This window comes from Platalea leucorodia (genome assembly GCF_965183815.1).
Source record: "Platalea leucorodia genome assembly, chromosome: 24".
Classification (NCBI taxonomy): Eukaryota; Metazoa; Chordata; class Aves; order Pelecaniformes; family Threskiornithidae; genus Platalea; species Platalea leucorodia.
Genome location: NC_138846.1, coordinates 2,988,773 through 3,014,162, shown reverse-complemented (window position 1 = coordinate 3,014,162; position 25,390 = coordinate 2,988,773). Strand labels below are relative to the sequence as shown.

The 25,390-nt window shown below is 59.2% G+C and overlaps 2 protein-coding genes across 4 annotated transcripts in view; one reads left to right on the top strand and one right to left on the bottom strand.

Annotated features, from left to right (window-relative positions):
• Window positions 1-18,183, top strand: part of PI4KB (phosphatidylinositol 4-kinase beta) — a 28,044-nt gene extending 9,861 nt beyond the window's left edge. For 2 of the 3 annotated variants that reach the window (XM_082333049.1, XM_082333048.1), the window contains exons 4-13: window positions 8,755-8,799; window positions 13,141-13,368; window positions 13,791-14,018; window positions 14,228-14,337; window positions 14,731-14,835; window positions 15,526-15,649; window positions 15,737-16,002; window positions 16,157-16,289; window positions 16,623-16,743; window positions 17,187-18,183. In XM_082333049.1, the coding sequence (XP_082189175.1) occupies window positions 8,755-8,799; window positions 13,141-13,368; window positions 13,791-14,018; window positions 14,228-14,337; window positions 14,731-14,835; window positions 15,526-15,649; window positions 15,737-16,002; window positions 16,157-16,289; window positions 16,623-16,743; window positions 17,187-17,368 (1,542 nt within the window). In that variant the 3' untranslated portion in view covers window positions 17,369-18,183. The remainder of the gene's footprint in view (window positions 1-8,754; window positions 8,800-13,140; window positions 13,369-13,790; window positions 14,019-14,227; window positions 14,338-14,730; window positions 14,836-15,525; window positions 15,650-15,736; window positions 16,003-16,156; window positions 16,290-16,622; window positions 16,744-17,186) is intronic. The other variant, XM_082333050.1, reaches the window with a different exon arrangement.
• Window positions 18,184-18,360: 177 nt separating this feature from the next.
• The window catches only part of ZNF687 (zinc finger protein 687), a 28,924-nt gene continuing 21,894 nt past the window's right edge, over window positions 18,361-25,390 (bottom strand). The window contains 9 exon segments of the mRNA XM_082332772.1: window positions 18,361-21,436; window positions 21,988-22,129; window positions 22,455-22,567; window positions 22,945-23,241; window positions 23,491-23,653; window positions 23,912-23,970; window positions 23,972-24,089; window positions 24,660-24,908; window positions 25,242-25,308. Coding sequence (XP_082188898.1) covers window positions 20,963-21,436; window positions 21,988-22,129; window positions 22,455-22,567; window positions 22,945-23,241; window positions 23,491-23,653; window positions 23,912-23,970; window positions 23,972-24,089; window positions 24,660-24,908; window positions 25,242-25,308 — 1,682 coding nt within the window. The 3' untranslated portion in view covers window positions 18,361-20,962.

Here is a 25,390-nt window from a genome sequence, read left to right as displayed (position 1 = left end):
CTGGGCAAGCCGTTTAAACGGTGCGCAGCAATAGGGATACTCGAGGCGCCCTAAGAACTTTCCTGGCCTCCGAATATCCCCACCAGCTTCCTGGACCTGTATTATTTTAAGCACTGAATGTTGTTGCCTCCTATTTGAAACCAGCAGTCCCTGGAGCTGGCCAGGTGGTGGGGGGGCTGGGCAGGTCTGGCGTAAATTCCAGCAAATTCTGGAATTCACTACTTTAAGCTACTCTATACAAATTAATTTTCCCTTGGTCCAGGGAACCAACAAATATCCGAGTTGTGCTGCGCTGGGACCAGCCCTTAGCTTGTTCCCCAAACTTTCTTAAACTTGAGATTTTACGGCAATAAAATCTCACGTGTGCTCATCTGGGAGTTACTTTATTCCCTTTATGCTGCTGTGTCTCTGCCGCCGGTGTCCTCACCGTTGAGCCGCAGGTCGGGAACCCGCTTCTGCTGCGCCTCCCGAGAAACTTCTGTTTCTCTCTTTGCGAAAAATTGCAAAACTTGAATATAAAAGCAAGAAGTCATTTGTTAGGATTCAGGAAGGCTGCAATGCCTGAATCTCCTATTGGGCGCTGCCTGCAACGTCTGGTCTTGCGTTGGCCTCAGCCTGCAAGCTCATCCAGTGTTCGGCTGTGCGTCTCTCTTTCCAAGCTTAAAAGAAAAAAAAGGCAGATGCAACCCAGCCAAGGGTAAAACGTGACATTTCTTCAGCTGCCCTGTATTGCTAACGCAGCGTTTCTCTGCGCTGCAAACCCGGGGCTGGTGTATGAACATGGGTAATTCGTTGCCGGCTGCAGAGGGAGTCAAATCAGGCAGGCCCAGGGGGACGGTCCCGCAGGAGGAGAGGAGCGGAGGGTGGAGAAGAGGCTTTGCGGAGAGGTTGGCTGTTTCTGATCTGTGGCCAGAGGCTGTTGAAGAGCAGGAGAAATGGAATAAACTCTGTCTGGAAGAGCTGTAGGGAGGAAAAGCCGAAGCGTTGGGCCGGCGCCTTTGCAGGCGGGCGTAGATCTGAAATACAAGCCGTAGGGGACAGGGCTGGAGCAAGGCGTGCAGGGAACGGAGAGGTACGGAGAAGGCAGGTACGGCACACCCATCCCCGAAGGGCTCTTGTGGAAGTGTCCTGCAAACTGCCCACGCCGGAGGCTTTGCAGCCTGCTGCAGGGCTTACGTCCAGGCTTTTCCCGGTGAGCGTTTCCCACACCCAGGCTTTGTCTCCCCTTCATTACTGGAGCCCGAAGCTGCTTCTTAGCTCTACCGAGGAGGTGGTGGCACCAGGTTGCCTTCTCTCCAGCATCCCTCTCTGTCTGGCTGGGTTATTTTCCTGCCAGTCTTCTCTCCACTGAACAATTTTGGGGTTATTTTCCCATCTCCCATCAATCTTCTCTCCACTGAGCAATTCTGGCCTCTTCTACGTTTCCCGTAGGTCACCTGTTCCAGACCTCTAGGTTTTTATTTCTCCTCTGGACCTTTGCCCGTTGCTCCACATCTTCCTTGAAGCGTGGTGCCAGGTCCTCCCTGTTTCCAGGCTCTTAAAGGTGCCTCTGTCCTTCGCCGCTGGTCCTCTGCGAGGGCCTCCGAGACCTGCTGTTCCCGGATTAGCTGAGTCAGACCCAAAGCAGGTATTAATGCTACTTAAGAAAAAAAAGCCTGCGTTGGTTTTAGAGCGTGGGGGGATGGCTCTTAGCAAAGTCAGTCGTCACCCCAGGAATGAGTCTGTCCTTTCCCCCGCGGTCGCCTGCAGCTGTGGCACTTTGTTTCTAGAGAATTTTTCTTCCCGCCGAGGTCTTTATGTTCCAGTTGTCACTTCACGCTGCATAACCGCTCTAAGAACGGGCAGGAGAGGTTTTATTTCAAGTGCCGTTTACGCTGTGGGTTTTTAATCCTCACTGAGTTACACGTCTGTAATATAATTCCATGATACGGTTCTAATGGTATAAATTTATTTTGCATTTGTTACTTTTCAGTTAATACGAAGGCATGCAAAGGAAAAGCTGCAAGCTCAAAACTCGTGTCATCTTGCGTCCCTCCGGTTCGAGGCGGGTGGACTCGGCCTCTTCCAGCCCTGGTTTCCAGGGTGGTGGTTGGGTTTTGCGTCCAGGTGTGTCCCGTTCTCCCGTCCGTTTACAGACAAAGGGTGGATTAAATGTGCTGGGGCTGCTCAGCATTGAATTTTCCACCTGAGCAACTTGAGACCTGGAGGGGAGGAACTTGCTGTAACCTGATGCTGGAAAGCAGGGGAGCGCTGGTAAGTGTTTCATGGTGGGAGACGGTCTGAGCTGTCGTGGTGGGGTGTCTTTGGCTGTGCCGTCCGCTGGGATGCCAGAAGATGGACAGACCGTGGCCGGGATCCCCGTGCTGCAGGTGTGGGCACAGGTTGCTGTCCCAGCGCCGTGCAGCGGGGATGCTTTGCTTCTTTCTTGCCCGTTTAAATGTTAAACCTCCAGGATGGGTCCCTGGCTGTCTGCGGCACGAGCCGGTCCTGTCGGTGCCTTCGTTTGTGCAGTAGTGCTGTTAAGTCGGTTGCGCTGGGCAGAAACATGGTGGAGTTGGGCCGGGTGGCTGGTGAAACCTCCGTGGGGTGGAAGCTGGCCGTGGTGGGACATCGTGTCCGGCCCGCCAGGGTTTTAGCAGGGCTGCAAGCAGCAACCTGGAAGCAAAACCTCACCCAGGGCAGAGCAGCTGCTTAAACTTCAGTAAAACCACTCGTGGCTGGGCCAAACTACCAGAAACATCTCGGGCTGACCTAGAGATACCCGTTGGGGTGAGGGAGAGCTGAACCTGGAGCAGAGAAAGTCATCTGGCTGTCTGATCGCCTCCGTTTTACCTAGCTCTACAAAACTCAAGCCTTGCTGGCTTCGGCGTGGTTGGTTTTTGATGATGCCTCCTCCGTCGCCGGGGGATTTGTTGCACAAACAGGTTGTGCTGCCTTTGCAGCATGCAAATGCCTTTGCCTCGGTTCCTCCTCGGCAGGCGCTGAGCAGCGGCGGCGGCGCCTAAACCGCTCCCCGGTTCCCCGCTCCCGTCTCCCCCGGCTCTCTAGGGATGGACGAGGACCCCCCGGGGTCTGCGCTCCGCAGCCGAGCCGGGGCTCGGCTGAATTGGCATTTTTGGGGATGAGCGTGCCCGGGATGCGCTGCTGCTCTGCTGCACCTCTTCGCGGTTCTCATAAGGCTGCTGCTTTTGGAAAATGCTTTTCAAAGATGAAACCCCACGACTCCAAGTTAAAGCCGAGGCTGGTCGTGAGCTATTTCTCTCCCCAGTTTTCCTGTCTAGCAGGCTGGGGTTTGCACCAGTCACCGATACTCAGGCCTTTATCTCCCTGAGAGCCGTGCTCCACGATTTGACCCCGGCGTCCCTGCCAGCGTGGCAGGGTGCAGCGCTGACGGTGCTGAGAAATCCAGGACCGTGATGGTGAGTCCTGGAGTTTAAGTAATTTCAATATTAGGGCAGAGGCACCAAAGTTTACAGCTGAGAGCCTGCACCTGGATGAAACAGGGAGGATGCTCCCCGTGCCCCCTCTGCCTCCCACCAGCATTTTAATTCCTGAAGCCTCAGAGGTGGGAAGAATAAATCACACTGACTGCCTGGAGAGGGGTGGTTCGTCTCGCAGATCCCTTCACAAGCTAAGGTCAAGGTTCAGAAAATGCAGAGCAGGGAGGGAAAATCAGCTTCTTTTTTTTTTTTCTTTCTTCTCATTTTTTTGACCAACTGGATTGAAACCAGCTATTTTTAAATGGGAACGGCTTGCTTTAGCTGCGAGCCTGAGCCCGGTGCCTGCTCGGAGCCGGGCTGGTGGTGGAGAGAGCTGGGCAGGCTTGCGTCTCTGCGCAAACAGAAATGTTTGGCTGAACTGGTTCCACTAGTCAAGTGAAAAAATTTTAATTAGAAAACTGCTAATTGAATAATCAGTTAAGAATCTAGGCTGGCTGCCGGGAAGGGAGCACTGGAAACAGCAGCTTCTTAAATGCCAGCTCCTCGCTGTTAACTCCGGGCCATTGCGCGTGGGTGGCTGGTGGAGGAAGAGCAAAGCTTTCACGCGACGCCAGCGCTGCCCACGGCGTGGGGTTTTATTTTTTTTAACAGCGGCATCAGCATTATCTTGAGAAACAGCAGTGAGGGTTTATATGTAAATCTGTTTACATCTGCGTTTCTGCACGGATTCGCTTATTGGAGCGTGCGCGCTTGCAGGCGACTTCTGGATTTGAAAGCTGCTTTTATTCAAGGTTGCCCGACGCGGCCGACCCTGGTCTTTCGCTTCTTAGCCCACGTCCCTGCCCTGCCTTTGCCAGGCTGTGAAGAAGCCTTGGCCTTTTACCTCTGGAATTGCACCTTCAGCAACACTGGCAAAGGTGCTTTTTCTGGTAGAGCTTGTTTCCCCGCTGCGATAAGAGCAGCGTGGCTGCCGGAGAATCACTTTCGATGCCGTCGTGGCACATCGCTGCGAGGGCGGCGCTGCCGGGTGTGCCGCGGTCCCACGGACGGGTCCGAGTTGGGAGGCTTTGCATCTTTTCCGCATCGTCCCTTCGGATTTGGTCGGGCATCCCTCTGCCAGGCAGGCTTCTTGACCACGGTGACAGCAGTCACTCAAGGTGCACAGTCTGACTCTGAGCATCCTGGTCTGATGTCTTCTAGCTCAACCTTTACATTTCCCCATAACACAAGCAGTGTCGGTGAGGCGCTTGCCTCTCAAGAGCTGTCTTGATTTTAAATTATTTTTTCAGATATAAAACACTGCCATCCATAATATCTGTTTTAGTTTTATAACAGGTAGGAAAGTCCTGTGAAGGATTTGTGGAAGCGAAAGTGATGTCTGGGCCGAGGCGTGCCGAGCTCGCTGTCGAGAGCTTTACAAAGAGAGATGAAGTTATTTTTATCGGTGTGATGGTATGTGTTTACTGGGTAGCAACTTGTGCTGAACGTTCCTACATCTTAAGAAAGACCAAGAATTTTAGCCTTAAAACCCCAAAGCAAACCCTGGAGAGATGGTGGCTGTGGATGAGCCTTGTCCCAAGTCAGGGTGGAGCAACGGGTAAAGGGGAGAGAGCCAGCGACGGCCACAAACCGTAAACACCGCTTTGCACCTACATTTCGGCTGAGCCAGGGTATTAAATGTTCAAGGCTTCTTGTTTCCCAAGTGACAGATCTGGAAACTCGCCCGCGCTTGGCAAACGGCTCGTCCATATGTCGAGTTTGCAAGGGAGAGGAGTCGTGCTGCTGGCACCCTTTGAATGTGGTTCGTTTTCCCGCTCCTTCCAGCCTGGTTTCCTGGGGAAATGAGTCTCGTGCGATCCTCGTCTCCTCCAGCAGGAACTTTTTGAAGCGTCAACCAAATGCCCCAGAGAGGAGAAGCCAGAAACGTGCCGAGTTTCTTTACCTTTTGCCGAATCGCTGCTTTGCAGAGGTTTGTGCCCCTTGATGCCGGCCAGCGTGCCCCACGCCGAAGCAGCCCCCCAGGTCCCCGGCGAGGGGACGTGCGAGGTGTCACAGGGAGCTCTGGGATGGCTGGAGCTGCTGCAGGGGGAGCAAGGCTTGAGGGATGTAGGATGCATCTGGAGGAGCCCAAACTTTGCTAGGTCTGCTTGCACAATGAGCTGTGCTCCCTGTTGCACTTTTTTGTTGCAGTTTGCTGGCTGGCTGCTGTAAAACTACCTGACCTCGCTGGGGAAATCATCAGATACTGAAAAGAGACCGCAAAAATGTCTTTCCTTGGGTGGCCAGCAGATCCGGCTGCCCCGCTGTGTCCCAGGGCAGAGCCGTGCTGCGATGAACCAGGGGGGAATGGGGAATGACCGAGCCCTCGGGGGGCTGCAGCAGGTCCTTCTGCAGCCGTGTCCTTTGGGTGAAGCAGGTGGGTTTAGGCCAAGCTCTGCCCCAGCTTTACCTGCCCCTGCAGCTCGTCGTCCTTCGGAGTCGGGGAGCGAAGCTGCCCGTGAAACGACGTTGCTGGAGGCGCATTCAGGTGGGGAGGAACTGGCTCCGAACGTGTCCGGAGCTGCTGAGATTATACCAGAGGGTTAGACGCTAAGCAAAAAAAATAAAATGCATTGAATTCCCCCTCCAAGTTCGTTATTCCTGTTCTCCCGATCCAGGCCTCGTGCTGCGAGCAGGTTTTGTCGCTCGGGCCTGGCACGGCGATGAGGTGATTTGAGCCGCAGCAGATACCAGCGCTTGTGCCACCTTCCCGGAGAGGAGGTTAAAAAGCCGAGGTCTCGGCTGCGCTCAGTCCGGGGGGCGGCTTAATGACAGAGCCGGGGCTGAACCTCGGAGGAACTCGCCTTGCCCCACGCCGGCTCTGACTCATTTTCTGCGCGATGCTGCAAACCCGTGTTGCAGCAGCACGAGGCCGATGGGGCTCCCGGCGGCACCGCGCAACGCGCCCCTGGCTTTGGCAGCTGTGCGTCGCACCGCAGCCGGGAGAAATTGGCAAAATCCTGGCGCGGGTAACCTCTGGAGATCAGAGTCCCTGTTGACGGGGGCACCTCTGGTGGGTTTTGGGCTCATGCAAGCTGGAAGCTGCCTGGTTCAGCTTAGAAACTGCCAGCGCTGTAGGTTGTCTTCAGAAAAATCAAAGCTTTAACAGGTCGAGCTGTGGGTTTGCCTGGAGAGTTCGGATTTGGCAGCGGGAGCCCCGGCTTTCTTGCTCCGTGATGGTTCACGCCGGCGGTCCCGTCTCCGTGGGGAGGCTCTTGCAGGCGCTGCCCCAAGCGCAGCTCTTTTGCTCCCGCATCGCAGGTACTTTTTGGTATGCTTTGCGAGCGGGATAATTACCTCCGTGTTTGAAGGCAGACCCTTCATTTAGACGTGTTAATGCACTGACACCTCTTAAATTCACCGAAGGGCTTTGGTTTAATGGCAGGTTTTGCTGAGCTGCACGGTGCCTGCGCGGGGGGTTGTCTGCAGCTCCTGTAGTTGAGGTTGCGATTTTCAGAGCTGACGGTTTTTTTACAAAGTTGGTAAATCACTTTTTAAAGGTTTCCAGCGGGACCGAAATCCTGATGGCATCGCCGGTGCCGCGTGCGAAGCCGTTGGGGAGCAGAGGCTGTGCAAGGCGAAGGAGGGGTTGTGTGTGACCTCAAAAGTCAGGGAATTTAAGACTTTCAAATGAAAATTGGGGGCTTGGGTCCTAAATCTGAGAGGAATTTGAAAACTCTGCCCTCAATCATTGCAAACTGGCGGAATAGGCTCTGCTTGAAAAATGTACCGGGGATGGGGTCTGGCCCCGGCTTGGCACGGCGCGGCCGGGGTCGCGGCTGCAGGAGCTGGAAGAGGAGCAGCCCAAATCATCCATGGGATTTGCTTTACAGCAGAGGATGTATGGGTGCTACGAGAAGAGGAACTTCTAAAATGGTGTTTATTATAATGGGTGTTGAACTGGGCAGAGCACCGCCGGTAGATGTGTTTTAGAGGTGGCAACTCGTGTTCTGCCTACGAGCAAACGTAGCAAGACGGTGTTTTTAAAAGCTTTTCAGCTTACCTCCCGACGGCGCCGTCCTGCACCCTGCTCCCGATGCTGATCCCCTGGTTAGAGATTTTTTTATTTTCAAAACACCAGGGGAAGCTCTGATCCTGAAATACCTGGATTTAAGATCCAGGAATGAGTCTGGTGCTTGGGAAGAAGGCAGCGACGTGAGCCCGTAGCAGCCTCCGGGCTCCAGATCTTTTTTCCATGGTGAGCCTTGCGGGGTCTCGGTACTGTTCGGGTTTTTATGTGGTCACGCAGAAGCGATTAATTTAAACAACGCTGTTATTTTTTATGGTGAGACTAAGCCTGGTGGAATTAGCGTATCCCTGTAATTAACATACTAAATCCAAACCTGTTTATTTCTTTTTGGGAAGTGGATTTTAAAAACCTATTACACACCAGTCTCAAGGGTGGGAAGCTCCATTATTATCTCTTTTTGCACGAAAAGAATGGATTTATGGGCTGTAAGTGCGGTGCTGCAGAAATCGTGGAAGGGGCGGGCTGGAGATGGAGACGGCCGTTCGGGTGGATGCAGCGCGTGGCTGTCGGTGGCTGCAGGGAAACGCGGGCGATGGCGTGCCCTCCTCCGCCGACTGATGCTGTCTCGTCGACGTGATCAGGAAAATAGTTTAATTGTCAGATTTTTTAATCTTTAGGAAAGTTTCCATGGGGTTAATTTTATCTGCGGAAAGGAGAGGCTAAATTAGAGTCCAAGGGAGAAGAATAAAGTGGATTTGTTGCTGGGGAGAGGCTGGTGGCGGGGCAGAGTTGGGGTAACCGCAGCAGGGACCGTGAGCATCCCTGCCTGCCGTCGCAGCTCCCGCAGCTCTGCAGCTGATTTGAGCCAAGGAATTCAGAGCTGAAACCTGAGTTACACTTCTGGGGTGGAAGAATATTTAAGAGGATGTAAATGGAGAAAAATCTGTGGGGGTTTTATGGGCATTTTAGCGATAGGATCTGCCGATGAGCCGTGAGCCCTGCTCCCTGTTTGGTACCACCACGAGTGGCCTCGGCCGGAGGAGGCTCCGGTTTAGATCCGTGAAATTGTTGTCGCATTACTCTGGAAGCATCACGTGCCGGTTTAGGTGCTGCTTCCTATCCAAGAGTAAAAGGCAGCAAAATTGTGATGGGGTGGGGAAAAAAAAAATTAAATGAAAAGTGATCGTTATGAACCTGGAGCTAAACTATTGCTTTTTCTCCCCTTCTCCCTCCTTCCTCTCTCTCCTTTTAAACAAACACCACCACCCAAAACCACCAACAAACCCCCTTTCCTCCGTTTCCCAGGAGCTCTCCTCGAGTACGGAAAGTCTCGATAAGTCATTCTCTCCCGTAAGTGGCCCGTTTCGTTCCCGCGCCCGGGCTGCCTGCCTTCCCCGCGACAGCAGCATTTCCTCTCTGCCACGAAAATACTAAACCCCGGCCCCCGGCGATGCACCGCAACCAGCTCTGGTCCCCAGCCGGCCCCCCCCAGTCTGCACCGCTTGAGCCCCCGGCGGGGGCAAAGCCAGCATCCCCCACCGCCGCTGGCGCCGCGCCGGCCGCCTCTCGTGCCGCAGCAGCCGGGGCCGCGGCGGTGCCGGCTTCGTCTGAGCGTTTCCTGCTTGTTCAGCAAAACGCTGTCGGAAACAGAGCTTTGGGCAAATTTGCTTGCACCGGTTTGGCTAAAATAAAGCAGAAAGCCCCGAGGGGCTGGGGGTGCCCTGGGTGCTCATTTCCTCCCCCCCTCCAAAAAAGAGGCAGCGAGGGAGAGCGAAACCCTCGTACCGCCACCGAAGGGCAGAGGCAGGGGAGGGACTTGGCTGATGCTGCCGATTTCGGTCTGAGCAGTCGCCGGCCTTTGCGTGGCGGCGTCCGCAGATGAAAGAGGAAATGCTGTTTCCTTGAATTTTACTTAAAAGTTCTCTGCCAGATGGGATTTAATTTGCTTTTTCCACGAATCATTATTTTTCCCCCTTCTGTGTGTTCAACTTTGGTCTTTCAATCAAAACCCCGCGTTTCCCTAATAGAGCGTTTTTCTTTCAAAATGAGCCTTTTTCATTATTATTTTTTTTTATAATCAATAGCATCTTCCTCATCTGTGTCATTCTCCTGCCGGTGGGTGTGTGTTCTCCGTCTGGGATTCCCGGAGGGCTTCCACACGTTGGATGTGTAGTCCATGATCAAAAGCACTTACCCGGGCAGCGGTGCCTTGCGCAGCCCCCATCCTCCAGGACGGGGCTGATGTGCTGAACTCGGCCTTTTTAGCCTCTGCACAGTTATTTGCCGCGGACCCAGCTCTCGTCCTTCTGTGCCTTCGGAGGGAAAATTTTCACACCTTTTACGCGTGGCGTGGTGCGGGCAGGAGGCTGGCAGCAGCGTTGACTCTGCGGTCACGTACAGACACAGGGCACAAGGCTTTTACCCCTGAGCACACCCCGACGCAGACTTCTCCTTTTACTTTTTATAAATCTCCTCCAACTCCGCTGTTTTTAAGAGGTGCAAGGGGCGGTCGGATGCTCAGGCAGCTGTGGGTGCTGGCAGTTGGGTGGGAGGTAGGACACCGGGCTCTGAGTCCCAGTTTGCTCCCCAAATTTAGTTAAGTTGCTTTATTTTTTTACCCCTCCTGCTCTTCCCAGCCAAGCAAAGGCAGCGACGTCTCTCCCTCCGGTGGCTTTTTGAGGCTTGGCGTTGGTGGAGCGCTTGCAGGCTCCTCGGTCCCAGGGCGTCGCAGGAGCATCCTCGCGGCCCTCCGGCTGTGGCGGTGGGGGTTGCCATCGCCTCATCCACCGCGGCCGTGCCACCCATCTCGCCGTCACCCGGGGCCGGGCGGTAGCGAGTGCCCATTCCTCTCCCCTGGGGCAGGAGACCTTTTCTTCCAGGCTTTGCAGACCCAGGTTGTTTATCCACGGCCGATGGTTACGGCAGCAGCTGGGGCTCTTCGCAAGCATTTATGCCAAATTTGTAAACCTGCTGCAGGCACCTGCACCGAGCCGAACAGTCACGGCATTTATAAATCACGTCAGGCATCGGTTATCAGCGCCGATGCTGAAATCCTCGTGGCAGGCAGCTGAGCTAAAGGGACCGGGTCGCAGCTCTGCTCCGCACCGCTGAGTCGTTTCCAGCTCCGAGTAGATCAGGTGGGTCTCGCTCCCGTGGAGCGAGGGCAGCAGAAGGGGGGGGCGGCCACAGTTTTGCTGTATAAAGCTCTGAAATGACAAATTGTGGTGGTTTGAGCGGAGGAGAGGTGGGACGTCAGGGTGAAGGTAGGTAGCACAGCAGAAGACACTTGGCCGCTGAGGCTGGAAAGCATCCCAAATGAACCCCCCGGGTTTTTGAGATGCTTAAACCTCACCCAGGCGTGACGGCTTGCAGAGCTGGACCAGCCTGGCCCCTTCGCTGCGTGGTGATGCCTCCGGCACTGCTCCGGCGCTGTCGGCCGAAGCTGAGTCTCCCTCCTCTGCCAGTCCTGTAGCCAGGAACGGATCTGTGTTGTCGTCCCTGCCCCGTCCTGGGAAGCGGTTTGAACCCACGCAGGGAGAAGGACGCTCCTGGAGTGTGTCTTACCAAAACAGAAACACAAAGCCTTGCCTAATTTAAGAGCGGGGATATTTTTTTTTCAAAGCACTGCCAGTGAAATGTTTTGCTGTAGTAGAAAGTAAATGGTAGAAAGTCAATATTTATGTTGGCTCAGAGCACCAGAAGGATCCTGCGGGTGGTCGGATGCGGGAAGATCATCTCCCATCCTCCTCTCTTCGCTTGGCTTCGGGACCGTGATCTTAATGAGCCAGGGCAAAAGCAGCTCACCGCAGCCCCGCTTCAGCGTGACGGCTTTCTGCAGCTCCTCGGGCGGGCTGGAGGCGGCGTTTCCTGCGATGGCTCCGGCCCGGGGCGGCCCCGCTTCTGCTGATGCCATTTTCCGAAGCTGCTTCTCTATAACAGGATGCGAAACTTCCCGTGCTGAGTCCCCCGATAATGCCGAAGACAGGAGCAGCGCTCGGTGGGATGCCTTTGGAGTGGGACGGGATGGGGAGGACGCTTCCCGGCCACGTGTTTCTGGCTGGAGGAGCCGAGACCTGAAGGTTTTCAACCGGAGCATGAACACTGGAGGTGCAGAACGGGTCACGGAGGCGGCAGGGCGCTCCCGGGGTCGGCACGGCTTCGCTCCCCTCGCTGTGAAACGGGGAGAAGATGCTTCAGGAGATGCTTTGGGATCCCCGGAGAAGAAGGGCTTTAAAAACTGCCTGTGCTTGTGAGAGACAGATCGATACAGGTCTGAACCAGGAGGACTTTGCTTGCGGTCTGCTCCTGCACGTGGGCACCGTCTCGCCTGGGCACAATCCCAAATTCCCACATAGCCGCTCTTTCATTAAATTATTCTGCTGAGACAAGTAGCGCACAGAGACATCAGAGCGAGGGGGTACGGGGCTGTTTTGGTGACAATATCGACTGCCAAACCTGGGCCCCTGCCTCAACCAGAGAGCGGAAGGTCCTCAGAGGAGCAGCGACATCGCAGCCGTCGGGGTTCGATGGAAGAGGCACCGGGAGGAGCAGGGCATCCTTTGAATATCGTTCCGCTTTTTGCAGAAATTGGATTAAATGCAATCGAGCAAAATGGTCCCGGAGGTCAAGGAAGCGCTGGGGCGCAGGGTGGGCTGGGTGGCAGGAGCCGAGGCAGAGCAGGGTCCGGCCGGGACCAGGCGCTTTCCAAGCCGTCGGGGACGGAGCATCAGCTGGTGCGGGGTTTTAAATATTTATCATCTGCCTGGTAGGTGAAAGCGATATCGCTGGCTCAGGGGCCGTGCAAATGCCTCCTCCTGCCCCGAGGATGCCGCGGCTGCGCTCGCTAGCAAGGTGGGCAGGGGAGCGGAGTGGAGGAAAGGACAGGAAGGATTTTTGACGTGGACTACAGATACAAACGATTTCCAACCTGCCCTTTCCCAAAAGGGAACCACCAGACTGATCCTTCTCCTCTTTTTACCATCCCTTTATTTTGCTGTGCAGCCATTCCCGGCTCTCCAACGTTTTTCTTTGCTTCCTTTTCTCACGCTCCGTAGCTTTTTGCATGTGCATTTCCAGCATGATTGTACAGTGAACACTTTGCAAGTTTAATTCTGCATCTTAAATGGCAAAATCAGCTGCAGTCGTTTGTTGTTCTGATTTAAAAGCTTGAAAAAGTGGAGCAGAGAGCTCGGCTTAAGCTGCGGGGCGCGGGGGGGCTCCCGGGTCCAAGGGGCTTCCTGAATCGCGGTTTGATCTTTGCTAAATGGTCAGATTGAGGCACGATCGAGACTTCGGGGTGAGGATACAAGAAAAAAACCCAGCGCCGAGCTGGGGCCGAGGCCGATTCGCGCTCCCTCTGCTGGCTGCGGGCTCCCGGCCGCCGCGGGATCCGGGGGCTTCTGGTGGGGATGTCGCTCCGGAGCTTTGGGGAGGAGGATTTCTGGACAGCACAGCGGGAGGGAAAAAGTGCTGTGATCCTGCCCTGCTCTGCTTCCAGATGATGAGCCCGGCTCTCAGTTACAGGAGCATCATCCGAGGGCGGGGAAGAGGGTGGGATGGGAAGAGCCTCTTTATCTGGAGTTTATCCCGGCGCTCTTAGACTGCGCAGCCTGACCGCAAAACTGCGATGTCTTACCAACGGGCTGCCTTTGTAACGCTCTCCCCCACCCTCCTTCCCTAACCCCTTTTTAGCCTGTCAGACTTGCTCCCGAGAGAGAATTCATCAAATCCCTGATCGCCATCGGGAAGCGCCTGGCCACCTTGCCGACCAAAGAGCAGAAGACCCAACGGCTCATTTCGGAGCTGTCGCTGCTGAACCACAAGCTGCCGGCGCGCGCCTGGCTCCCGACGGCTGGCTTCGACCATCACGTGGTGCGGGTGCCCCACACCCAGGCAGTCGTCCTCAACTCCAAGGACAAGGTACGGGCGGCCGGAGGACAGTTTTGCCTCGAAAGGCAGATTTTTGTCCTCGGCACGGACCCAGTTTGGGCATCGAGCAAAAGAAATGTTTCACGCATGCGCTCAGGGCATCTCCTGGGTCTCAAGGGTTGCGTTATCGCTTCCAGGGCTGGGCGCAAGGGGGAGAGAGATCTGTGCAAGGCACCTGGGAGGGGGAGAAATGCCCCTGCGAGTGACCGTCCTCTGAAACGCGCGCTGTACCCGTCTCTGGGAGGTCCAGCCCTGCCCTGGGCGCTGTTCCACATCTACGGAAAAGCACGGCTTTGCCCCCAAAAAGGAAAAGCATACACCCCGCAAGAGCCGAGAGCATCGGGCTGCCTCCTGTAGCTGCCTGGCACGTGCAGTGGCCGTGACCTGCTGACGCTTGGTTTTGCTTCCCCCAGGCTCCCTATTTAATCTACGTTGAAGTACTTGAATGTGACAATTTCGACACAGCGAATGTGCCCGCTCGGATCCCCGAGAACCGCATCCGGAGCACCCGCTCGGCCGAGAACCTCCCCGAGTGCGGGATCACGCACGAGCAGAGGACCAGCAGCTTCACCACCGTCCCCAACTACGACAACGACGACGAGGCTTGGTCCGTGGACGATATCGTGGAGCTGCAGGTGGAGGTGAGGCCAGGGGTGCCAGGCGGGGCGTGTGCCTTGCTGGCGCTGCGAGGTGCTGCCGGGATCCGGCGCAGCAGCATCACAGGACGGGAAGGCCCGTCCAGGCGCCGGTGCCGTCCCAGCTCCTGCCTGGGAAGGAGCATCCCTCTGGGGCCGCAGACGAGCGTTTCGGTAGCCGCTGCATCCCGCCTCTTGCTCCTTTCCCCTCCCAGCTGCCAGAGATTCACACCAACAGCTGTGACAACATCTCCCAGTTCTCTGTGGACAGCATCACCAGCCAGGAGAGCAGGGAGCCGGTGTTCATCGCTGCTGGAGATATCAGGTGAGGCTGGCATGGCCGGAGCAGCCCAGGCGGGGGCTTTATCGGGGTGGGTTATGAGCTCAGGTGTAAAAAGGGTGGGATGTGAAAGTTCTCGGCTAGATTCCCAGAGAAGAAACATCTGCAGGGGTTAAGGAGGGGCCGTGCAAACTCTGGCCAGCGGAGGTTTACGAGCGCCCTACGGAGAGGCCTGTAAGAGACGCCCTGGGCTGGCAGAGCCTCCCCTGCTCCGCCGCTGGCATCTTCCTGCTGGCAAAGCGGTGGACGTGGCCCGGGTTTGGGGTGAATCCACGAGCTTTGTAAAGTCCTTTGGATCGAAGAGCCTCTGGGTGCGCGTGGTGATGGTACTTTCTCCCTCAACTACGGGTTCTGCTGCTTAACGGCTGTGCCTTGCAGGCGGCGGCTCTCGGAGCAGCTGGCGCACACCCCCACCTCCTTCAAGAGGGACCCCGAGGACCCCTCCGCCGTCGCCCTGAAGGAGCCCTGGCAGGAGAAAGTCAGGTAGGGCTGGAAGGGGCACGCGTGCGCTGCGCTGGCCTCAGCGCTGCGGGGACTTTGTACCGCCCGGAAATCCGAGGAAGTCGCTCCACGATTTGCCCAGTAAATATGGCCTTGACTTGAGGCCCTGCGCGTCCCCAGGGTGGGTGTGTGGACTCGGGCCCGGGGAGGCGGCGGGCGGGGAGCAGTGGGTGTGCCGGAGGAGGGAGAAAATCCACGGCAGATTGGCTGCTCTTGGGTTAGGCTTTGAGGGGCTTTACCAGGTATTTATAGGCATCTTCTACGTCAGAAGAGTTTGGCCTGTCCCAAAATAAGCTCATTCGTGTTCCTGCTCTCAGAGTTGTATGTCCAACCCCCAAATTTCTCCTTGAGCAAGAGAGCGAGCCCTCCAGGCTCTATAAACTCGGGGGCAGTCTTGTCCACGTTGCTCTGATAGAGGATTCGGGGAGGGTTAACTCCCTTCTGCTGTTCTCAGAGACGGCTTGTGGCTCAGGCAGGATTTGCACCCTAGTTTGGTGAGGGCTCGGTGTGCGGTTCTTGCCGTCCTGGGCCCTGGAGCCTATTCTGCCCTAGTCCCACCTGAGCATTTCCAGAGGCTTTCCTTGCCCCCGAGCCCCTGATCGGAGACCTCGGGGCCGACTCGCCGCCCGCCCTCCCTTTCCTCGCGCTCCCATCCTTGCCCGTTCCCTGCAGGAGGATCCGGGAAGGGTCCCCCTACGGCCACCTGCCCTCCTGGCGCCTCCTCTCCGTCATCGTCAAGTGCGGGGACGACCTGCGGCAGGAGCTGCTCGCCTTCCAGGTCCTCAAGCAGCTGCAGGTGAGACGGGAGAGGGGCTGCCCACGGGGGCTGCGGCCGTGCGGGGCCGCCCTGCATCCTGAGGGATTTTCTCGCTCTCTCCCGCAGTCCATCTGGGAACAGGAGCGTGTCCCGCTCTGGATCAAGCCATACAAAATCCTTGTCATCTCCGCCGACAGCGGCATGATTGAGCCAGTCGTGAATGCTGTGTCCATCCACCAAATCAAGAAGCAATCCCTGCTTTCGCTGCTGGATTATTTCCTGCAAGAACATGGCAATTACAACACCGAATCCTTCCTGACGGCCCAGAGGAATTTCGTGCAGAGCTGCGCCGGGTACTGCCTGGTGTGCTACCTACTGCAGGTCAAGGACAGGTGGGTCCCCGCGCCGTAGCTGTGTCTTCAGCCGGGATTTGTCACTTTGTCCCCGGCTGCACCAGCGAAATCCTGGGAGCAGCGAGTGCCGCCGCTCCTGGGGCCGCGCGCGCGCTTGCAGAGTTTGATGGAAAGCTTCTTCCCTCCCGCGCAGGCACAACGGCAACATCTTGCTGGATGCGGATGGACACATAATCCACATCGATTTTGGGTTCATCCTCTCCAGTTCCCCCAGGAATCTTGGCTTTGAGACGTCTGCCTTCAAACTGACCACGGAATTTGTGGATGTGAGTGAGCGGGGCACGTGACGGCGAGGGGCGAGGGGTGATCTCGCCAAGTCGCACCTTGGCAGCGGGGCCGACGCCCGTGGCGGTTCTCGGCCAGCGCTGCAGCCTCAGCCGAGCTGCTCCTGGGCCCCAGCGGATGAGCTGAGAGCTGGAGGGGCTCTGCTTGCAGCGGGGCTTCACTGAGAGACGTGAAATTCCCTAAAAAACCCCGTCATGCCCCTCCTGTCCCTCTGCTCAGAGCCCGCTGGGGTCCTAAAGTGTCCTAAAGTGTCCTAAAGTGTCCTAAAAAGTCCTAAATCCGCTGCCCGCCACCCACCCCCCTCTCCCTTGCAGGTGATGGGCGGGCTGGACGGGGACATGTTCAACTACTACAAGATGCTGATGCTGCAGGGTCTCATCGCTGCCCGCAAGCACATGGACAAAGTTGTGCAGATCGTGGAGATCATGCAGCAAGGTAAGGGGAGCCGGAGGCCCCGGGGGCGCCGCGTGTGGGCCCGGCCTGCGCAGCAGCGCCCAGAATTGCCTCTCGCAGGGGGCGGGGGTCCCCGGGCTGCGCCGCAGAGCAGCAAGGGAGCAGAAAGCGGCCTGTGGTGACGGCCGAGCGCCGTTGTGCCCCGGGGGAGCCTAAAACACACCCGAGGGAAGGGGGTTGCCATTCCCTCAGCATGGGAACAGGCCGTAAATGCGGCGGTGTCCCCTGCGGCGGCGGTGTCCCCTGCGGCAGCAGGTCCTGGCTAACCCTGACGCCGCCCGGCCGCGCCGGGGCAAGCCCCGTGCCGCAAACCAGCTCCAGGGCCAGCGAGAAGCCACCGGCCCCGCTGGATGGAGACACCGAGCCCTGGGGGGCTGCGCTCGGCCCAGGCCCCCCTGCCAAACCCCGTTCCTCCCGCCCCGCAGGGTCGCAGCTCCCCTGTTTCCACGGCTCCTCCACCATCCGCAACCTGAAGGAGCGGTTCCACATGAACATGACGGAGGAGCAGCTGCAGCTGCTCATCGAGCAGATGGTGGACGGCAGCATGCGCTCCATCACCACCAAGCTCTACGACGGCTTCCAGTACCTCACCAACGGCATCATGTGATGGCCGCGGGCCTCCCTCTCGCAGAACGGCTCCGTGCCCGCTGCCGCGCCCGGCCCAGGCCTGAGCTTTGCCCCCGGGGAAGAGCTCTCGGTCCTCGTCGGTAAAAAGGAGGCCAAGTCTCAGCATCTTCCTGGGGCTGCTTTTTGCCAAGACTCCTCAACAAAATGCAACAAGGAAAAAAACAAGCAGTCAAAGCAGGAAAAAAAAAAAAAAAACAAAACACAAAAAACCACTCGTGAAAATCAAAGCGAAACGGATCATGCGGTAACCGTGGCCGTCCTGCGACCGCGGGGTCCGGCGGCGGCCGGCTGAAAGCCAGCAAAGGGCCTCGGGACGGGGTGGGGTAGCGCTCGCCCCCGTCCTCCCGTCAGTATTTGCACCCGTTGGTGTCCTGTGACCTCTCCCACAATCTCATGAAATGGTGAGGACCTGGGGGGGCCGGGCCTGGCCCCCGCCCCTCGGCACCTGCTGGCACTTGAGCCTTCTGCTGGTGCCGCCTGACGGCAGCGGAGGTGCCCCCGCCACCCCGTCCCTGCATGCCCCCGCCGCCGCCGCAGCATTACGCGCCTCCCCCCTTTGTTTCTCGCACCCCCTCCCCGCTGCCACCTTTTAACGAACGCTGCGATTCCTCTCGTCCCCGCCGGCGTAGGCCACCGCGCCCGCGGCCCCGCAGCCCCCGCGGCCGGTACGTCAAGGTTGGGGCTCCTGGCCCGGGCTCCCCTCCAGCACCCTTTTTTTTTTTTTTTTGACTCTGTTGCAGGGCCTGCGCCGCTCCCCCTTCGCAATAACTTCGGGCTGCTTTCCCTCGCCTCGGAGGTGGGGCGGGGGGGTTCCCCGCCCGGGGAGCTGCGGGATGGGAGCGGAGGGCGGGAGGGAGCGCGGCGCCTTTCCGGGGTGCCCCGAGCCCCCCTCCCCTCCTGGGGCTGATGCGGAGGGTGCGGAGCCAGCGCTGCCGGCCCCGGGAAGGGAAAAGGGCGGCCCCCCCCCAGCGCGACCCCCGGCTCGGCCCGTCCTGCTGGGCCAGCGCCTCGTCCCCTCCGCGGCCGTAGCCCCCGGTGCCTCCCCTCGCCCAGCGCGCCGGCCCCGACCCCCCATGTCCTCGGTCTCTTTGTTTAGCACTAATTATTTGTCATGTTGATTATTTAGCATTAAAAAACAAAAATTCTATTTTAAAAAGGTGGCTGCCGGCGGCCGGGGGGGGTTCATCAGGGCCTGAGGGGGGGTCCCCAGGCCCAGGGCCCCCGAATCCGTGGTCAGAGGCGATCGCAGGCCTCGATCGGGGGCAGAGCAGCCCCGAGGCCTCGCTGGGGAAGGGGGCACCCAGCCCCTTCCGCCCCCGCCTGGGGCAGGACCGAGGCCACTGGGACGGGCTGGGGCCCTCCCGGGACACGCGGGGCCGGGGAAGCAAGACAGGGCACAGCAGGGGTTAAACCACTAAAAGTTTAATCGCATTATTACTACAAGAATAAAGGATACCTGAGAGCCTCTCGCAGTGCCCGTAGCGTTAATGCAGCAGAACCACAACCCCGACCCGCGCGTGGACGCCCCCGCCCGCCTCAACCGCCTCGGCCTAAAGGCACTGAAGTGCTTGAAACCCAAGATTACAAAGCGATTTGTTTTGTTTCCTTCCTCTAAAACTCGTAGAAACTTTAGGTTCTTCTCTATTATTAAACATCATTTACACGTTCGCAGCCCCGCGCTGCCGCTGCGGGGGTCGGGGAGGCGCGGGGGGCCCAGGGCTGGGGGAACCCCGGCTGCTTTTGGGTTTTCTCCTTTTATTTTGGAAGCCCCCGCCTCTGTGTGCCGTTCAGCTGAATCCACCTGCGGCGAGGGGGAGGACTCCCCCTTGCACTTAAAAAAAGGAGAGAAAAAAGGGAAAAAAAAAGGAAACCAACCCCAACCCCGGCAAACCAGCTCCCCCCCCCAGAAACTGAGAAGAAACCAAAAACCAAACCAAACCCAAAATCACAACAGCAGGGATTTTTTTTGTCACTTTTAGTGTATGATACAACTTTACACAGCGTGTTAGAGGTTATTCACAAGGGAAGAAGAAGGAGCCCAAAGTTAAGTTACTGAACTCGTTACTCACACGAACACCCTACCCCAAGCACAGGCGCTAAACGAAGAGAACAAGTAGAAAGTTTCTGTTCCGGCTGGTTTTTTTCCTCCTTCCCCGAAGGCGGCGGGGGGCCGCGGTGACGGCCGCGGTGACGGCCGCGGTGAGGGCCCCGAGCGGGCGAGACCCCGCCGTGCTGGGGCCCAGCTCTCGCCCACGCGCGTGCGTGGGGATTCGGTCCGGCCCCATGGTGCTGAGCCGCTCCGCGCCCGCCACGGGGGTTGCCGAGGAAGAGGAGCAGCCGGCAAAGCCGGGCCCAGCCGCAGGCCGGGCTTAGCAGAGCCCTTGACCCCCAGAGGCGGGCGGGCCGGGGCGGCACTGGGTGACGCCAGCGCCCCGGGAGAAGCCCCCAGACTCACCGTCAGTGCCGCGGTCTGTCACGCGCTTCGGCAGCGGTTCTCCTCCGGCGAGCAGCCGGCACGGCTCCCGGGCGGGGCGTGGGGAGATCCCCCCCTCGCTGCGGCACCGGCAAACACTCGGTGCAGCATCCTGGTGCCGGGGGGTGACGCAGCCACTGGGCTGGCGCTGGTTTCGCCCAGAGGCCTTTGTTTGGCTTCGTTTTTCTGCTGCTGAATGAAAAACCTCCTCCTCCTCCTCGCCGGGGAAGGCTGCCGGCCGGGGCACGCAGCACGGCCGGCCGGGGCACGCAGCGACGAGCGTGCGAAGGCCAGCGCCGCCTCCAGTTGGTGCAAGCGATGGTGCAGATCCGGCAGGCGAGCGGAGCCAAGGAGGGGCCGGGGCGTCTCTGCGACGATGGAGCCCAGCCGCCAGTCTGGAATTGGCTTCGCCCCGCGGCTCCCGGCAAAATACAAAATAAGCAACATTCAAAAGAGAAAGAAAAAAAAAAAAAAGGTGGATTTTGCTGTGAGAGTATTGTCAGCACAGGCGGCTCTGTCCCGCGGTGGAGACGTCTCCCCTGGTCCCCAGGTCCTGCCCAGCCCCGGCGCTCGCCGGGGGCTGCCGCTGCCTCGGCCAGGAAGGGACCCGCGGCGTAGAAGAGCCCGTGACTCGGGATTGCCAACGCTGGCCGCGGGGTGGGAGGTGTCGTCCTCCTCATCCCCACGGAGGAAGGCCGCTGTCGGGCAGGGGCCGTCCCCGCGTGAGGACAGAGCAGTGACCAAACCGTTTGGTCTCCCCGCGTGCGGGGCAGCGCGTCCGGGCCCTGCCGGCAGCTCCTGTACAACGAGGCGGCCGCAATCCTGCCTTCCCCCGGCTCCTGCCTGCAAACCGGGGCGGGCCGAGCCCCCGGCCCGGGCGACGCCGGCCGCGCCGACTCAGCGAGCCGGGCCCAGGGAGTCAGGCCGGATCGTGCCAGCCGGGCTCTCGTCCCTCTTCACGGCTCCTTTATCGGGGCCCGGGTCGAAACGCTGCCCGGGAGGAGGGAGGCAGGAAGGGGGAGCCCAGCTGGGCCCCAGCAGCCTCCGTCGCAGAGCTCTGTGCTGATTATATACACGTCTCGTCCCCCCGCTGCCGAGGCCCTAGTTTTCGGGGCTCGCGTTCTGCCTGGCACGGATGAAGGCCATGCCGTGGGTGCGGAAGTGCGTCTTGAGGTTGAGCTGACTGTCAAAGCACCGGCCGCACACCTTGCAGGAGAGCTTGCCGTCGGCCGCGTGCTGGGCGCCTCCTTCCAGGGGGCTCCGGGGCCCCGGCTCCTCCATCTCGCCCGCTCCCTTCTTCTTCTTGTGGGTGATGAAGCGGTGGCGGTTGAGGGAGACCTGGGAGGTGAAGCAGAGCCCGCACTCCCGGCACTGGTGGGAGCTCTCGTCAGTCCGGTGCTGGGGGATGTGTTCCTGGAAGTCGGCCGAGCTGCTGGCGAGGTAACCGCATTTTCGGCACCGGAAGGGGGCCTTGCGGTCGCCCTTGGGGTTTTTGGAGGGGGGGGTGGTGCTGTCGGGCTCCTCGCTGCACGAGTCGCCCTCGTCCGAGGACAGCTTCCGCTTCCGACCGGACACCTGCGGGAACGGTCCAGATGAGCTTTAGTGGGTGCCCGATTTGAGCAGCTCCTGGCATGAGCCAGCCTCCCCGGGGATTTCCCAACGGGGATTTCCCAACCCTATTTGCTCGGATAAAGGCCCAACGGGCCTTGGCCGGCCCCAAGGGCTGTGCCGCTGCCAGGAACCCCGGCCAAAGGGCTCCCACCACGGCCTTTGGCTTGCCTGTACCCCTCGCATCGGGCGCCTTCGCCCCTCGCCGCCTGGAGCAGCCCCTAAGCGAGCTCTAAGCAAGAAGGGACGCTGTGCCTTTCCTCCCCGCAGACAGCGAGAGGCCGAGCCAGCCAAGTTCCATCCCTGCCCCGCTGGCAGGGAGCGGCGGGAGCTAAGCAAGCTGTGCCCAGCGCTGGGCCTCGCAGGGGGAGGGAGCTGCCGGTCCCGGGCACTGCAGGATGGGTGGAGGCCGGAGCAAACCGGGATCGGGCTCACGGCGATGCCTTCAGCCCTGCCCAAAACCTCCGCAAGGCCCCAGCCCTTTGCGAGCACCCCGAGAGGCCACAGAGACCTCGTACCTGCGTGGTGCCGGTCCCTATCCGGGCGATAACGACCTCCTGGCTCTTCGCCTGGTCCGTCACCTTGATCCCGTGTCGCACCTGGATGTGTTTCTCCAGGATGAGCCGGCTGCTGAAGGTCCGTTTGCCCTCTGTGCAGTACCTGCAGGGCCGGAGCAGGGAGGCAATGAAGCGACGCTCCGCAGCGAGGAGCCGAGCCCCAGCCCTGGCTGCCCTGGGCAAGCTTGGCTCTGGCATCCTGACCCCCGCCTCTAAGCACAAACGCGCTCGTCCCCGTCCCTCTGGAGGGTATAAAACCCCGGAGTCCCTCCCGGTACCTCCTTTCCCTCCTACTTCCCCGTCACTTGTTCATGCTTCCCCCCGCTGTAGCTTTATCCTCCCCACAACAGCTTGACTGAAGGAAGCCAGAGTCGCCCCTGTTACCCAGACCCCTTTTCTCAGCCAAGCCCAGAGGGTGCTGTGGGTACCGGCAGGGATAGACGCGCTTGATCCCCTCGTGATTCACTCGCACGTGTCTCCGGAGGCTGGGAGCGGAGCAGAACGAACGCTCGCACAGGTGGCACGGGAACTTCTTCACCGACTGCAAGAAACAAAGCGGCAGGTGGGTACGGCACGGGGAGCCGAGAGCCGGAGAGCGCGGCTCCCCCCTCGAGCGGAGAAGCCAGACGTGGGAACTCGGCGCTGCCTCAGATTTCCTCTCCTTGCCCATCCCACGGCTGCACGTTTAGATAACAAATATCTGGGCCTTGCTGTTCACCAGAACAGGTAACAGCCCTGCTCCCCAAAACCTCAACCCCGACCGAGTTCGTACTGGGGAGAGCAGCAACGTCCAGACTGCGGCAGAACGCGCTCCCGGCCCAGCAAGGAACCCGGGTGGCCTGCCCCGCTGCTCTGTGCCTACCCACGTTCCCAAGGGCTCAGCAGAGCTGGAGCTGGAGCCCCCCGCTTTCTCCTCACCTTGCCGTGGTCCTTCTTCATGTGGGAGACGTATTCGTCGCGCTCCGGGAACCAGGAGTGGCAAACGCCGCACGTCCACCCGCTGCCCTTGGACTTGTTGACCGTCTTGCGCTGGAAGCGGCTCCGCTTGGTCTTGCGCAGCTCCGGGGAGCTGGGGGGCTCATCCTCCTCCGTGGAGGACGACGACTCCTCCGAGATCTTGGACACGGGGGTTTCGACAGGCTCCTGCTTCGGTGTGAGCAGGACGGCCGCCTTCTTTGCCAGGTCCTCCTTGGGCTTCTGGGGCTGATGAGTGTTCTGGAAAGCAAAGACAGAGGCGTTGGCAGCTGCCTGGGGCCGGGGTTTTCCCCCCAGCGCGGCAGCAGGCTAGAAGGAAAGCCTGCCCACCCCCAGGCCCATCTCCTCGGCCTTTGGGACAGGGGGACAAGGGCCCTGCTGCGCCAGCAACGAACTGACAGCCCTGACCCAGCCCCCAGCGAAGGACGGTTCTCAAATACCAACACCACCGGGTTGTGCAGAGAGCGCCGAGCCCGGCCGCAGCGCTACCTTGAGGTGCTCCAGCATGGTGCGCTTCTGGGCGAAGAGCAGCGGGCAGTCCGGACACTTGAAGACGCTGACCCGCTGGTTGAGCAGATGCTGGTCGAAGTGGGAGGAAAGCAGGGGCTTGTGGGTGAAGACCGTGTCGCACATTGCACACTTGTAAATCATTCTGTCGGAGGAAAAAACACCACTGTCGGCGCAGCCCGGGTTTGGATCAAGAGAATCTTGGAAGAACCCCTTTGGCAAGAGGGTTGAGAGCAGCTCTGAGCGCAGCCTGACCCGCGCCAAGGGGTGGGAAAGTAAAAAGGAGATGGATGCAGCTCCCCGTGCTGGTGCTGAGCTCTTCCCCCAGCGTCCCACCCACCGCGGATGCTCCCGGTTCTCCTGGTGAGATCCGTCGGGACGTCAGCTCGCAGGGAACACTTACTTGGACTGCTGGTTGCTGAAGCCGGGGTGCTGCGTGTAGACGTGCGCGTGGGCGCTGGGGGGCCGACTTGAACGCCATGGGGCAGATGGGGCACTTGTGGAACACCTCGCAGTGGGAGGTCTGGATGTGGGACTTGATGGAGTTGACCCCGCCGAAGACCACAGCGCAGCTGGGACACCTGGAGAGCGGAGGAGGGCGGGAGGCAAGGGGTAGGGGACAAACAGCACAGGGGAGCTCAGCCGTGCCCCAGCTGCGCACCAAGTGCTAACAGCAAAGAGAAACCGGAGCACGAGGGCCCGCACCTCCTCCTTGTCCGACCACGGGACTTGGGAAGAGCGTCTGCCCCGACAGACACCAGGATCCAAACCAGTTCTGGGCTCTGGGAGGACTCCAGTTCGGAGTAACCAGTCCTGCCCATCGCTGGTGGATCCAGGGCCCAGGCAGCTCATCAGAAGGAGCAGGGAGAGACTGCAGCGGTCTGACGCTGCCAGCCACGACTGGAGTCAAAACAGTGGCCGGGAGGTCCCGGGAGGAGGAGAATCCCCCCGGGGTTAAAGGGGTGAGAGCCAGAGAAGGAGTAAAGCGAGACGTTCGCCCTCAGCCCCGCACCCAGCACCGGTGGGCAGAAGGAATGCGGATTCCTGCCCCATCTGCAAAATGGAAACCCGCTGGGGACTGGGGACTCTGCCGTCGGTCCGGGGCGTCCCCCCAGGCCCCTCTGCCCCGAGCTCAGGCCGCGGGGCCCTACCTGTAGCCCACTCTGCGGGAGAAGTGCAGGCAGGCCTCCTTCAGGTGGGTCTCGAAGTTCGCCAGGAGGAAATTGCCTCCGCACTCGGGGCAGACGTGGGGAGGCCGGTTTTTGTGCATCCGCTGATGGGCGTTGAAGCTGCAGCGATTGGACATGATCATGGGACACGTCGTGCAAACCTGGGGGGAGAAAGCACCGAGAGGTTCGGCCTGGCACGTACCCACGCGTACCAAAGCGCTTTTAAGCTTTCTCCACAGGCGGACGGGCTAACAACCTGCAGCACCCAAAGCAGCCCCAAGCCACGTGCTGCCGGGGAAGCAAAGTGCCGGGACTCTGCAGGGCGCGTTTTAGGAGATGATCGGCTCGCGCCAGCTTGCCGGGTAATTGTTGAGGGTGTTTTGCAAGCAGACAAGATGCCTTTTCCAGGCTTTTCGTCACAGATGGGTCCCAGATGCAGCGCGTGCCAAGGGTTAGCCGGGGACCAGCCGCTCGGCGAGGGAGTTCTACCAGCGGGAGCGGGGGTGTATTCAAACCAGCTGCCAAAACCGCTTCAAAACTATTTCCAACTCCACGCCAGGATACAGACGTGGGGAAGTTGAGGGGAGAAGCTGACAAGGACTCGAGGATGGGACTTCCAACGGGAGCTGCCCTGAACGATGCGATACCCGGAGCGAAGGTGGGGCGAGGAAGCAGCCCCCAGCCAGACGCCACGCACAGCAAGCCGTCCCCAG